Source organism: Castor canadensis, chromosome 13, assembly GCF_047511655.1.
Source record: "Castor canadensis chromosome 13, mCasCan1.hap1v2, whole genome shotgun sequence".
NCBI lineage: Eukaryota > Metazoa > Chordata > Mammalia > Rodentia > Castoridae > Castor > Castor canadensis.
Genome location: NC_133398.1, coordinates 86,012,573 through 86,027,355, shown reverse-complemented (window position 1 = coordinate 86,027,355; position 14,783 = coordinate 86,012,573). Strand labels below are relative to the sequence as shown.

General features: G+C 38.4%; 1 protein-coding gene across 1 annotated transcript; it reads right to left on the bottom strand.

Annotated features, from left to right (window-relative positions):
- Window positions 1–1,971: 1,971 nt before the first annotated feature.
- On the bottom strand, window positions 1,972–14,365 carry LOC141415465 (queuosine 5'-phosphate N-glycosylase/hydrolase-like). Its single transcript, XM_074052180.1, is given in 4 exon segments — window positions 1,972–3,357; window positions 5,901–6,096; window positions 12,884–13,143; window positions 13,759–14,365. Coding segments are annotated over 4 exon segments (1,026 nt in total). The 5' UTR covers window positions 14,096–14,365; the 3' UTR covers window positions 1,972–3,124.
- Window positions 14,366–14,783: the final 418 nt, after the last annotated feature.

The window sequence follows — 14,783 nt, the reverse complement described above, 5'->3', positions numbered from 1 at the left end:
TTTATCACTGGCCAGAACTAGATTACCCATTACAAAAGCAACCATAGGCAAGGGAACAGGATTACCATGAACAGTAAATAATTCATACTATACCAGACCTAACTATGAAACTGGGCCTAGGTGTCCCTTCCCCTGAATCACACAGGGAAGAAAAGTCTCCAAATATTTATGGTTGTGCAAACTGCATTGCCCTACACCAGGAGGCCTCATTCACATTCATTGTCATCTGCATGGTGACAAATTTCCAGCAGATGGCAGTAAAGTGCTTAGGGAAAGGGCACCTTATTTGATTTACAGTTACAGCAAGAAGACAAGGCAACTGCATGCAAGGTAGGGGCTCACGCCTGGAGTCTGAGATAAGTAGGATGGCAGTTCCAAGCAAGGCTGAGCAAATAGTTCGAGAAACACAATCAGACCAAAATGGAGTGGCTCAAGCAGTAGAATGGTTGCTTTGCAAGCCCGAAGCCGTAAGTTCAAACCCCATCCTACCCCCACAACACATATCCACACAAAAAGACAAGTAAGTCTTCCTCATCTGTGGGTTCTGTGTGACTAGAGTCAACCAACCACAGATCAAAAATACACTAATCTTATCATCGTTCCCTAGCTAATTACAACTACTAGTTATCAATTACTTACACAGCATTTAAACTGTATTAGGTATTACAAGTACTCTAGAGATCATTGAACATATGTGGAAAGACATGTGTAGGTGATAGGCAAACCAATGCTGTTTTTTATAAGGTACTTGAGCATCTGTGAATTTTGGTATGGGACAGGGGACAGGTCCTGAAACCAATCCCTGACCCAGCACAAGAAAAAAAGTACTGTAGATGCCTCTCTTAGAAGGAAAGTGGGGGTAGAGGTGGGAAGTGAGTGCTTAGTTGGTCCTACATTCTGCAACAGAAAGTAAATAATCAAATCTACTGTAAACCTTTAAAAATTGTATGTGGGAAATTCTATTTTTGTTTGTTTTGAGATATGATCTTGCCATGGAGCCTAAGCTCCTAATCCTCCTGTTTTAGCCTCCATAAGTGCTAGGATTACACTTATGTGCTACTATACACAGCTTGCCGAATTTTAATTTCTTTCACTTTTCAAGATTTTTTTTTTTCTCTCGGTAGTACTGGGGTTTAAACTTAAGAGCCTCATGCTTGCTAGGCAAGCACTCTACTGCTTGAGTCACTCTGCCAGTCCACTTTTTAAGATTTTAATACAGTTCAAATCAGTGTGACTGGTTCATTTTAACGACTTCACTGCCAAATCTGGGGGGCAGGGATTGCTTCAGTTTCTCTACTTCCTCCTTGTCAGTGATGACTTAAATATAAAAGTATCTGCTGCAGCAACCTTTGTTTATTTTTTTAGGTGGTACTTGGCTTAAACTCAGTGCCTCATCCTTGCTAGCCCATGCTCTACCACTTGAACCACTTCACCACCCAATTTGTGCTCCATATTTTCAAGATATGGTCTTGGGAACTATTTGCCCAGGATGGCTTTGAACTGAGATTTTCCTGATCTCTGCCTCCTGAGTAGCTGGTGCCTGGCTGCAGTAACCTTAAAAACTTATATTTCTTGACCTTGACAGATTTAGCATACTTTTGCTTGGCAATAAGTAGCAAATTCTTGATTTCCTCAGTAGTTCAAGGCATGGTGACACAGCATGCGGGGCAGACCAACACAACCTTATTTTATTTCGCAATTTTTTTTCTTTTTTTTGGTGGGACTAGGGATTTAATTCAAGGCCTTGTGCTTGTTAGGCAAGCACTCTACCACTTGAGTCAGCCATTTTTGCTTTGGGCTTTTTTGTTTTTATTTTTGCTTTTTGCAGTACTGGCGCTTGAACTCAGGGCCTCACACTTGCTAGGCAGGTGCTTTACCACTTGAGACACTACCCAGTCCTGTAGTTTGTTTTGCCATAATCCCCCTATTTTTGCCTCCTGCATAGCTGGGATTACAGACATGTACCATGGCTTGGGTAAATTTTATTTTAATTAAATAATCCATTCCAGGTTTAAAAAGTTTTGAAATGTTTTGCTTTTTTTTGTTTTTGATGTTGTTAATGTTTCTGTGGTCTGGGGATTAAACTCAGGGTTTTGTGCTTTCTAAGCAAGTAAGTACTTGTCTACATGAGCCACAACTCCAGCCCTTGAATATCTTCAATTCCATATAGTTAGTTTGAAAATAAATACTAGGCAAACATACCCAGGACCAGAAACCAGTGTTTATATGCCCACTACTGTTATCAATAAAAAGTTTAAAATAAGTTGTCATCACTGATTTTTAGGACTTTAGGGCTGGGTGTGTGGCTCAGGTGGTAGAGTACCTGCTTAGCAAGCACCAGGCTGTGAGTTTAAACTCCAGACCACCCAAAAAAAAAAACACAGATTGTTATAAAAGTAATAGCTTATATGTCCAAAATTCTACCTTCTTTCTCTCTTCTGTATTAAATGATTAAGGCATATAGAAAATTACTGGGTAGTGCATATGGCTTGCCCAGCATGTCAAGGCCCTGGGTTCAATCTCCAGCACTACAAAAAAAGAAAAAAAAAATTACTACAAGATGAGAAGAGCTATCAACTGAATAGACACAATATTATCATTGAAGACTATGCAGCACAATTAATTTTTTTAAATCTGGGAATTTAAAGAAAGTATTAAAAAGTCAACTATGTGTCCAAAGCAGGGGAAAATATAGTCAAAATTAAATAAGCAAATAAAGTTGGGAATACACAATGAAATATCAAGGAAAAAACTTCTTTTTCTTTTTCTTTTTTTTTTTTTTGCAGTACCAGGGTTTAAACTCAGGGCCTATACTTTGAACCACTCCACCAGCCCTTTTTTTTTTTGTTTTTCCACCAGCCCTTTTTTGTAAGGGGTTTTTTCAACATAGGGTCTCACGGACGTATTTGCCTCGGTTGACTTCAAACCTCAATCCTCCTAATCTCTGCCTCCTGAGTAGCTAGGATTTCAGGCATGAGCCACTAGCCAGAAAAAATTTTAATAGCGACTTAATAATCAGTTTTCTTATGTAAATTATACCACCTTAAAATCAAACCAAAATTGTACAAATGATTATATGATATAGAAATGTAGACGTTTTCTTTGGATCAGTTTATACCTGGGGTCAATAATATATGCAACGTGTGCGATGAAAGGGAATTCTTTTCATATCTTCCCTATGGTCACGGGCATAGTCCCATAAGTAATAATCCAAAAGAACAGAATTGATCTCTTCATTAGGTTTTTCACCATTTTTTTCAATAAGCTCTAGAAGACAATCCCGGATCAGCTCGACACACCAAAGCGTACAACCTCTGATTTCCACTTCTTACTTATCCCCATAGGAAAGCATTTCTCCTGTAAGGGTTAAAAATGGAGCAAAAAAAAAAAAATCATTTCTAAACTTAGGCATTAATGCAAAATTAAAAATAAATTCCACAACAATAGGGGCCATGTCTGGCTTTTTTGTCTCAGTACTTCCAGGACCTAGCATAGCATCTTGCATATACTAGCTTCCCAAATAGACATCTGTTAAATGAAGATATACCAACCCCAAATTTAAAAATATTATTAAATTTATTTAATATTAAATTTATTATTCAAAAGTTTGTTATTAAAAAGAAAAGATGTGTGTGTGTGTGTGTGTGTGTGTGTGTGTATAATTGAAAATTGTGGAGGCTGAATGTTGTCTTGGGAACATCCTAGGTCCATAAGGAAAACCATAGACCATCACAGTTGTTACCCTGAGCAAGGAAAACCATGATTGTGCTCTGGATTCAGGATCCTTTTGGCCAGCTCTGGCTGAATATGGAGCTCATAGTTCACATAAGACCTCATCTATTTAGTATCCATCTCCAGGGAATACCCCATCTTGCAGGGTGGGCCTTGGTGTCGTGCCACTGAGACTGCAAGTAGAACTCATCAATTCAAATACCCATAAGAATCAAGCAGATGGAGTAAATGAACACAGCAGTCAGATGCAGACTGTGGTAAGCTACAGAGTATGTGCTGCCTTGTCTAAAGGTAGCATGTTTCTGTATTTCTCTACTTTTACAAATGCAGTCAAATAGTCTGTTTTATTTGTTTGTGGGACTGGAGTTTGAAGTCAGAGCTTTGTGCTTGCAAAGCACATACTTGAGCCATACCTTCAGTCCATTTTGCTCTGGTTATTTTGGAGATTGGGTCTTATAAACTATTTGCCTGGGCTGGCCTCGCACCTTTATTTTCCCAATCTCAGCCTCCCAAGTAGTTAGGATTTCAGGTGTGAGCCACCAGTGTCTGGAGAGAACATCTGTTTTTAAAGCCAGTCATAGTGGCCCATGCCTGTTGGAGGCTGAGGCAGGTGGACTGAGAGTTCAAGACCAGCCTGAACTACAAAGACCCTGTCTCAAAAACAACAACAACAAAACAAACAGTTGAATACAGCTGTATGATTAAAAAACAAAACAAAAAATATGCATAAAGAAAAATATGAGAGAAAATAAAATACAAAGAAAATGGCTTGATCAAGGGCAAACACAACAAGGGGATTGGACTTTGATCACATGATAAAGCGAGAGCACACGAGGGAGGTATGAGGATAGGTAAGACACCCAAAAAACTAGATAACATTTGTTGCCCTCAATGCAGAGAAACTAAAGCAGATACTTTAAAGCAACTGAGGCCAATAGGAGAAGGGGACCAGGAACTAGGGAAAAGGTTAGTTCAATAAGAATTAACTTAGAAGGTAACACACATGTACAGGAAATCAATGCAAGTCAACTCCCTGTATAGCTATCCTTATCTCAACTAGCAAAAACCCTTGTTCCTTCCTATTATTGCTTATACTCTCTCTTCAACAAAATTAGAGATAAGGGCAAAATAGTTTCTGCTGGGTAGTGAGAGGTAAGGACGGGTAAGGGGGGATAAGGGAGAGGGTGGGGGGAAGGGGGGAGAAATGACCCAAACATTGTATGCACATATGAATAAAACAAAAATTTAAAAAGAAAAAAGAAAATGGCTTTTTTAACATGTCCCTTTTAAACAATCATCAAGAACATAAGCATTATGACATAATATAGTATATCATTTTTCAAATAAGAACAAAATGATTGCCCAAAGCCAGCACAATAACCTGTTAAAACTAACCTTAGGAATAACGGTACCTTTATAGTCTATGTTATTCTGATTTGGAAAGACTTAAATCTATTTCACAAGACAAAATTATTCACTCATAAAACTGCCTCCTGAGAAGCTAGGATTACAGACATAAGCCACTGGCGCCCAGCAACTATTTTTCTTTTAGAAAGAAATGTTTATTTTTTAAAAAAAAATATTCGCACCAACTTATCAACCCAAATTCCCTATTCTTATATTTACTAAGGTACCCAGTCTTGATGTCAATAATCATACCCAATAATGAATGACTAGTAAAAGGAATGACACATGAAGACAAATCAGTCTTTATATCACAATGTAGTATACTTCTCAGATTAATTAATACTCCTCAAATACTACACCTGTACCATACACATCCATGGAACATAAATTTAGGTTTCATTTTATTAAATTCTGAAATTACAATATCCAAATAGCACAATTTTCAACAATCTCCATATTTCACAATGTAAACAAGAAAAGCCATTTTATTTTATTTTCCTATGTATTTTTCTTTACATATACTTAAAAAAATTTTTTTAGATAGGGTCCCCCTTGTATAGCCCAGGCTAGCCTTTAATCCTCTTGCCTTTGCCTCCTTATCCTGAGATTACAGATGTGCACTACCATGCCAAGCATATATATTTTTAACAATAGTGCCTTTTTTTAAAGCAAATGAGAGGCCTTTTTTTGTGTGAAAGAAACTAAACGAGAGATTCAAAAACAATTCATAATATAACAAATGATGACTTAAGGTTGCAAACCTTTGAGAAGCTTCTCCAGTAGTCTATCAGAATATTTCAGGGCTCCAAGGTAAGTAAGAATCTAAGGCAATCTATAATCAGCAAACATGGTGATACTGGAGATATCCTTAAAGCAGCCATCTCCCTTTCCTTCTAATACACTCCACGTGTCTGCCACAAGAATTTGGGCTCGTTTGTAAAAAGAAACTCTTTTCCCCTAACAAATGGAGAGAATATAAATGTTAGCAGGCTATCTGAAAGCTTTAGCTTGCTATTTGTTTAAAAGGCATACGTTTAATACATTTTTTTAAGGGCTGAATAATGTTACTCTTTTGGTAAGAATTTACAGACCTTTACAGAAAACAAAAGGATCTCATTAACATAATCACTCCAAATGTATTTTCTAGTTTTTTTTCAAGACATATAAAATATGTTATGTAATTTTGGTATGACTTAGTATTCTTTTTCAATGGTATTGCTTAATATACATATTTCAATGTCATGATAATCCAAGTAGTTATTGTTTTAACATGTAAATAGTATTCTTTTTGTTTTGGTGGGGCTGGGACTTGAACTCAGGTCTTTACACTTACAAAGAAGGTGCTTTACCACTTGAGCCACAACTCCTATATAGTATTATTTTTGAAACACTCTTCAATTTAAAAATAGGTTTATCTGACCTGGGGATTTAGCTCGGTGGTAGAGCACTTGCCTGGAATGAACATAAGCCCTGGGTTTAATCCCCAGTACCACCAAAAAAAAAAAAGTGTTTATCTGGTTTTGTTTGCTCACTTGTTCTTTTTTGGAGTCAGGGTCTCACTGTATTGCCTAAGTTGCCCTCAAACTTAAAATCCTCATGCCTCAGCCTTCCAAGTACTGAGATTACAAGCATGTACCATCATACCCAGCTCACAACATTCATTTAACTGTTTCCTTTCAGAAATGTGATTAACTTATTTTAGAAATGAAGACATAATTGAACAACAGCCAAAATTTATCAAGTCTACAATTTTTGAGGAAAGTCAAAGCCAATGTTTAAGACTATACAACAAAATTAATTAGCCAATCGTATTTGTACATAGAAACAAATTTAATCAAACATTTTAAGATAATGGGTTATAGGCTAGCAGAGTGGCTCAAGTGTACAGTGTGCCTGCCTAGCAAGTGTGAGGCCCTGAATTCAAACCCCAGTACCACCAAACAAACAAACAAAAAAAAAATTCAGGATCTTTCTGGGCTCTGGTGGCTTATACGTACAACTACTTGGGAGGCTGAGATCAGGAGGATTGCGGTTTGAGGCCAGCTCCAGCAAATAGTTTCAGAGACCCATCTCCAAAATAACCAGAGCAAAATGGACTGGAGGTATGGCTTAAGAGGTAGCACACTGCTTTGTAAGCATGAAGCCCTGAGTTCAAAACACCAGTTCCACAAGAAAGAACAAGAGAGAGAAAGAAGGAGAGAGGCAGGGAGGAAGGGAGGAAGGAAAGGAAAGGAAGAAAGGAAGGAGAAATTCAGGATCTTGATTTTCAGGACAAACATACATGCTCAATTTTTTGACATGATATACAGTCTGTAAATTATATTGAAGGACTGGGGGGACAAATCATCATTAACAAATATTTGTATATTATTCTATGAACCTAAATTCCCAAACCTACCCAAATATGACAACTTGACAATTCTTCTTCTATATAGATTTATATATGGTAGGTAACTTTGTTTCTAGTTCAAGTTTCCTTTACAAAACAACATGATATAAAACTCAACTTCAAAATAAACTATATTAAACACAATTATACTATAAAGTTTACCGTAATAGTAGTTACTTTTATTTTTAACCTGATTCATATTATCTTCTAATTTTAACAGTATTCATAGAAAATAGAAAAAAAAAAAAACTAGGAATCAAACTTATACAACAAAATATACTAGCATATAAGAAAACATATAAATTATCATATAATGACCATTGCTTCTATGATAAATTACTATATCACAAAGATTAGATTATATTACCTCTTAAAATGAAAAAGATAAAGATTCAAATAAGGAATCAAACAATAAATTCAATTAATACATACTCAACCTCTAAAGCATTTTCTTAGTAAACTAATTATGGTTTAAGTAATCAAATTCTAGGTCTCAGGGGGCTGGTAGAATGGCTCAAATAGTAGAGTGCCCGCCTAGCAAGTGTGAGGCCCTGAGTTCAAACCCCAGTACAACCAAAACAAAAATATTCTGGATCTCAGAACTGGATAGGTAGTTTAGTAGTAGAGCTCCTGCCTATTATATTTAAGACCCTGGATTCCACTGTAAGCACTGGGTCAAGATGGGGGAAAGGGTGGCACAGGGATCTGGATCTCCAAATATTCACTGGTAGTACTAAAAATACCAGTAAGCCCCCAAATAGCAACTCCCTATTTGTTCCATCATAGTGCTTTGTGAATAAGGTATTTTCAAAATCATGTTTATAAAATAATTGTCAATGAAAAATTCTATCATCATAAGTTAATTTTTTAAAAAAAGTTCTATTCTTATTTAAAAAGTTTTCAGACACACAAAAACAGACATTCTACATACTAATAGGATACCATTTAATACATGTATATGTTGCGTATTTAAATCAGGTTAAACATATTTATCTCCTCAAACACTTACTATTTCTTTGTGGTGAAAACTAAAAATTCTTTCTTGTAGCTTTTTGAAATGCACATTGTATTGTCACCATCCTGTACTAGGAGCTTCTTGCTCCTAGCTAGCTGTAACTTAATACCTACTGGTCAACATTCCCCCATCTCTCCCAATGAGTTAATTTTCTTAAACAAGGTCTTCAATACATTTTTATGAACACACAGAAAGATTAAAGATTACAAATGCTTAAGAGTATCATAAAGTGGGCTGGGGGTGTGGCTCAAGTGGCAGAGAGCCTGCCTATCAGGGGCAAAGCCCTGAGATCAAACCATATTATCACCAAAAAAAATGGTAACATAAAGTATTATCTGTTGACATATTAAAAGGCCCATGTTTAATTTTTTTTTGAGGCAGTGTTCCCAGGGTAGTCCAGGCTGGCCTTAAACTCAAGGTCTTTCTGTCTCAGACTCTTGAGTGCTGAAGTTACAGTGTGCCACCAATGGCCCTCATCTGTATTTTTTAAAAGATAATGGCCCAAGGAAGCTTATTTATTAAGTAGGGCTTAGTGACTATATACTCTAAACTAAAGTCATTTCATGGGCTTAAAAAAACAGCTCTTCGTATAGCACCTGCTTAGCAAGCATGAGGCCCTGAGTTCAAACCCGTGTCCCACCAAAAGAAAAAAAAAGGCTGGCACTTTGCAAATACTATCTGAATTTTAACCTTCCTAAGTGATAAGGTATATGGAATCATGTTGGGAAATCAGTTATCTAAATCTGTCTGAATTAAAATTTGTCAACTTTATTTATTTGTTCATAAAGTCTAAAATTCAATGATAATAAATAAGTATTCATCAAAACTTTTACCAAAGCCTAGTACAACCAAAAAACAAGAAAACTTTTAAAAAGAATAAAAAATAATTATGACTGTTTTGTGCAAACTGTTAAAGATTAAAAGACATAGCAATTAGACCAGGTATAATATCAGTACTCCCAGCTACTCAGGAGAAGGAGAGAAGAGAATCAAGGTCCAACACCAGTCTAAGTAACAGCACAAGATCTATTTGAAAAACAAACGAAAAGCACAAGGACTGGGTTGTAGCTCAAGCGGTAGGTCAACTGCTAGCAAATGTAAGGTCCTAAACTGAATTCCCAATATCACCAAAAAAGTTATGAAGCATTGGGGCTTTATCATTTTTCTAGAGAACAGTTTGCATTTTTATATATATGAAGCCTGAAAATTCTGCCCTGCTCTGACTTAGCAATTCTATACAATACTCTATTGTAGGAAGTAATTATAGATGTGTGCAAAGATTTAATTAAATTATTGTGTAGCATTGTTTATGATTGTGTAAAGCTGAAAACAAAACATAAAACTCAATTTACAAAATAAAACTGTGCACTAAACACAATTATTGAGGTAAAAATAGTTTGGGCAAATAATTATGGGACTGAATATTTACATATGCAAATATAACTGTAAATTGTCTACCCAACCCTAAATTGTTTAGCATTAAGTGAGCACCATATGTTCAGTATTATGTTAGAATATGTAGTTACAAAAATATAATGCTTTGGGGTAACTAATGATAATTTTATAGCAATTAATGATAACCTGCTGGAACAAATAAATGAGAAAAACATGGTGCGCATGTAAGAAACTATTGATTCCTAAGTGTGGCTTTTTGTTGCATTTTGGGGATTCTTATGTAAAAACATATGAGAACTCATAGGAAATGGTTCATGTGCCAATTTTCATTTTAAAATGTGGAAAAGCGTTGGTGGTATAGTGGTGAGCATAGCTGCCTTCCATTTTAAAATGTGTTACCCTTGGCAGGGAGCCAGCTGGTTCATGCCTGTAATCCTAGCTATTTAGGAGGCAGAGATCAGGAGGATCGTAGTTCAAAGACACTCTGGGAAAACAGCTCATGAGACCCTATCTCGAAAATACTCACCACAAAACAGGATTGGTGGAGTAACTCAAGTGGTAGAGCACTTGGTAGCAAGTATGAGGCCCTGACTTCAAAGCTTAGTACCACCAAAAAAAAGTGTTAGCCTTACAATTAATCTACATCTAGGTACATTTTTTTTAAAAATTGAATTTTTCAGCAAAACAAATCAAAAGCACTATACTATAAATGGAAGTGACTGTACAAAGAAAAAAAACCAAAACAATACTCCTTTCACCCACAAAAACAAAAACTCAGAGTCTTTCCTCCCATTTCTTGCATGGGGAACAGAAAAGGCTTCTCTCTCTTTTCTCCCCATTGTTCCTCTCATAGTAAATGTTACTGTTACTTTTTACTAAAAAAAAAAAAAAAAAAAAAAAAAACTCAAGACAACTTGAAAGAAAACAAACTACATGGTGTCCTGAATTTATTCCATTCTGCAGTCACATAAAGTTTTATCTCAGTCCTTCCTGTACTACAACCATGTCTATTCTGGAATACATGGATTATTAGCCATATGACTGGCAGACTGATTTCTTACTATTACGTTAGATGGACTAAATGATAAGACCAAGGAACTTGATCCATAATTCCCTGAAAAACAAGGATGAAAGGACATACTTTGAAGACAAAGATAAATCTCAAAGAAACTTTTGCATTAGCAAAACAGAACAGAATGAAATTCAACAGTGGCCTAAGGACTCTTTTTGAGTAACTACCTCTTTTGTCACATCCATACCCAGTGACGATAATTATGACTGACCATAATCCATGTCAGTTCATTTAGTCCTTGCCCTGGAGTTTTATAACTGGTACTGAAAGTGTGTCCCTCCCTCTCTCTCCAGTGACAAAAGCAACCAAAGCAATAACATGCAAAACTCATGCACAGTAATCCTTTCTACTTTATGGAGAAAGTCTGTGGTAAGAGAAAAAAATAGTGCCATCAGAAACAAAGATGAGAGGCTGAATCCTGATGGTACTTGAGTCCCAAAACTAGGATGTCCCTGTCACAAATTTCCATTTAAAATTCTTTTTTTGTTTTTTGCTTAAGCTTTTTCTAGTTATGTGTTTGTCACTTGCAATTTAAAAAATCTTTACTAACCAAACATAATCAGACATCTTTCATTTTGTAACAGAACCAAAAAGCTAACTATTTCTGACTACATGACCTAAGGTTAACCATCTAACCTTTTAGATTTTGGTTCCTGGTACAAAGAGAGGACAGTTATACCCCCTGCCCTTGGTCCACACTGCTATTCTATGGATCAAACGAGACTGTATATGTGAATACCTTCTAAGTCATGAAGTATGATTTAAGCAATATTATTGGTAATTTTAATTGTTGAATTGTGATTACAAAAGGAATAGTTTCAAAATTTCAATATTACATAAGCATTCACTTAATTATTCAATATATTTATATCTTTTTTTTTTTTTTTCAGTATTGGGGCTTGAACTCAGGGCCTACACCTTGTGCCACTCCACCAGCCCCTTTTAGTGAAGGGTTTTTTTTTTTTTTTTTTTTTTTTTTTTATTTCATTTCAAGACAGGGTCTAACTATTGCCCAGCCTGGCTTCAAACCACAGTCCTCCTGACCTCTGCCTCCTTAGTAACTAGGATTACAGGCATGTGCCATCAGCACCCAGCTTCACATTCTTCTGAAGTTGCTTCATTTCTTTGTCACAGATAAAATACACAGCAATGAAGGATTAAACAAACCAGACATGGTGCACTCCTGTAATTCCAGCACTTGGGAGGCTGACACAGTAGGATGAAGCCCTGAATTCAAACCCCAGATCTACCAATAAACTCAACAGAAAACATAAAAAATGTAATGGCTTTATTTTTTTTGGTGGGACTGGGTTTGAACTCAGGGCTTTTTGCTTGCAAAGCAAGTGCTCTATCGCTTGAACCACTTCTCCAATACATTTTGCTCTGGTTATTTTGGACATGGGATCTCAAGAACTATTTGCCCTGGCTGGCCTCAAACCATGATCCTCCCAATCTCAGCCTCTTAAGTAGCTAGAATTACAGGCATAAACTACCAGCACCTGGCAAAAAAATGTAATGGCTTTGAAACACTAATTTTGTTACTGTTTTTTGTCCTCAGTGAACAAACTTCAAAAAAAATTTATTCTTTTTTCTTTTGGTGGTACTGGGGTTTGAACTCAGGGATTCACACTTCCAAGGTAGGTGCTATACTGCTTGAGTCACTCTGCCAGCCCCAATTTTTTTTTTTTTTTTTTTTGTCTTTTCTTTTTTGGTGACGGGGAGTGGAACCCAGGGCACCTGCTAGGCAAGTGCTCTAACAATGAGCTACATCCCAGCCCAAATTCGTGTTTCTTATTCATGAGTTCTAAAAGTAAAAGAGTAAACTCTAAGAGAATTACTAAGACTTCTAAAATTCCCAAGAGAAGCAACTCACCTCAAACTGAGTCACATCTCTGAAAGAAGGAAAACTTTCAACAACCAGGTGCATTAACTTCTGTGCACTCTTTTCACTTTTTCTGACACAATTAAGAAAAGAGCCTCCAAACTTCTCCAGCAGAATTTTCCCGGTTTCATTGAGAACCCTATGCCTCTCTTCTATTAATGGCATGGAAACGTCTGTGTCAGAACGAAATATGTGCCGAATCTGATCAAGAGTCACTCTGGCATAGTAGGAGGCACTAGTTATTGGTATCCCTTTAGACAGAAAGATAATTTAGAAGAACTATGTCATACTCTGATAATTCATTACACCCTTGGTTTTATAAGATGCAATTAATATGAAACTATAAATGAACGCTACAGAAAAATATCAAAGGTGGGCAACTATTAGAAGCACACCCCTCATTTTCTACTTGCTCATCTGCTCACATTTCTAACTATTGCAATATTACATAGCATATATTTTCCCTCTTACGTGTAACCCTAGAGCATGCATTCTAACTGCATAAAATGTTTTATCAAATCTGCCCTTTGTTCTTCAGGTGTCATTTAAAAATGTGGCATTCTTACCGGGTGCAGGTGTAATCCTAGTTCTTGTCCAGGCCAACCCGGACAATAGAGACCACCAAAACAACCAAAATAAAATGGACTGGAGGTGTGGCTGAGGCAGTAGAGTGCCTGCTTTGCGCTTGCAAACCCCAGTCCCACCAAAAAAATAAAGCGGCATACTTTAGGAAGCTTTCGTAGTTGCACTGCCACTGAATGTGGCCTTGCCCTGCTTTTCTTACAAGCAAGGGGCTAACCTGGAGGACTCCCAGTTTTACTCACTACACCTCCCGCCCCGCTACGGTCCCGGCCAGGAGCACCGACCTTGGTCCAGGGCTCGGTTCACCGCCGCACACAGGGACCAGTACCCGGTGTAGGGCTTCCCCCGGTACCGCACCACGCACTGGTGCCCAGCCCGCTCGGACCAAAAGGAGAAGTTGAGCGTGTCCACCACGAACACCCAGTTGACTGCGGCCTCGTCGGCCGCCCTGGGGTTCAGCTCGTGTATGGCCTTCCACCCGTCCACGCGCAACTGCGGTCCCGACGCCTGGGCCCGCAGCAGCTCCGCCACCCGCCGCACGCCGCAGAAGTCGATGGACACATCCAGACTGCGCTCTGCAATAAACCGGGCGGACTCCCGGGGAGACAAAGGCCCGTCCATTCCGCCGGCTCCTGTCCCGCGGGGAAATGACACTCTGGACTTGAAGCGAGTCAAACTCTCTTCCCCCTCGGGATCCCGCGCTCCCAGAGAGTGGCTCTGAAAACTAACCCGGAGCAGGGTCCCCCAGCCGAGCTGACGCAGCAGGAGTCTGAGAAGACCGCCTACCACGACTCGTACGCCGAGCTGAGGCCACAGGCACTTCCGGGAAGGCGGCCACACCCACTCTCACTGGGGCGCGCGCCCGGGCCAGTTTCCGGTTCTGGAGATCCGGAAATCGCCTCGAAGGGTCTGACCTGCGCTAGCCAAATTGCCCACCGTGGGGCGGCCGGCTCCGCCATTTTTTTTGTCTCCTCCCACACCACCTTTCGGGAAAATCACAGAAAGTGCGGGTTGCCACCCACCCGGGTCGCGACGACTGTAGTGATACGCGGCTCCCGCCTCTCTCTCCCAGAGGGCGAAGTGCGAGTGAGACGCTCTCGGGAAGGGATGTTTGGCTAGCGTTAGGGCGGACGGTCTCCACGAGTCTGACACCAAACTGCCCTCTTCCCCAGCCCTACCCCTGGGCCGATCGCTCCCTTCTGAGGACTAATTGGGAAATTTGGAGAAATAGATGAGGAAACAAGAATATTGAATTGCTAAAGTGGCACTTTGTGTCTGGTCCTGTGCGTAGTTACTAAATTTTAACTAA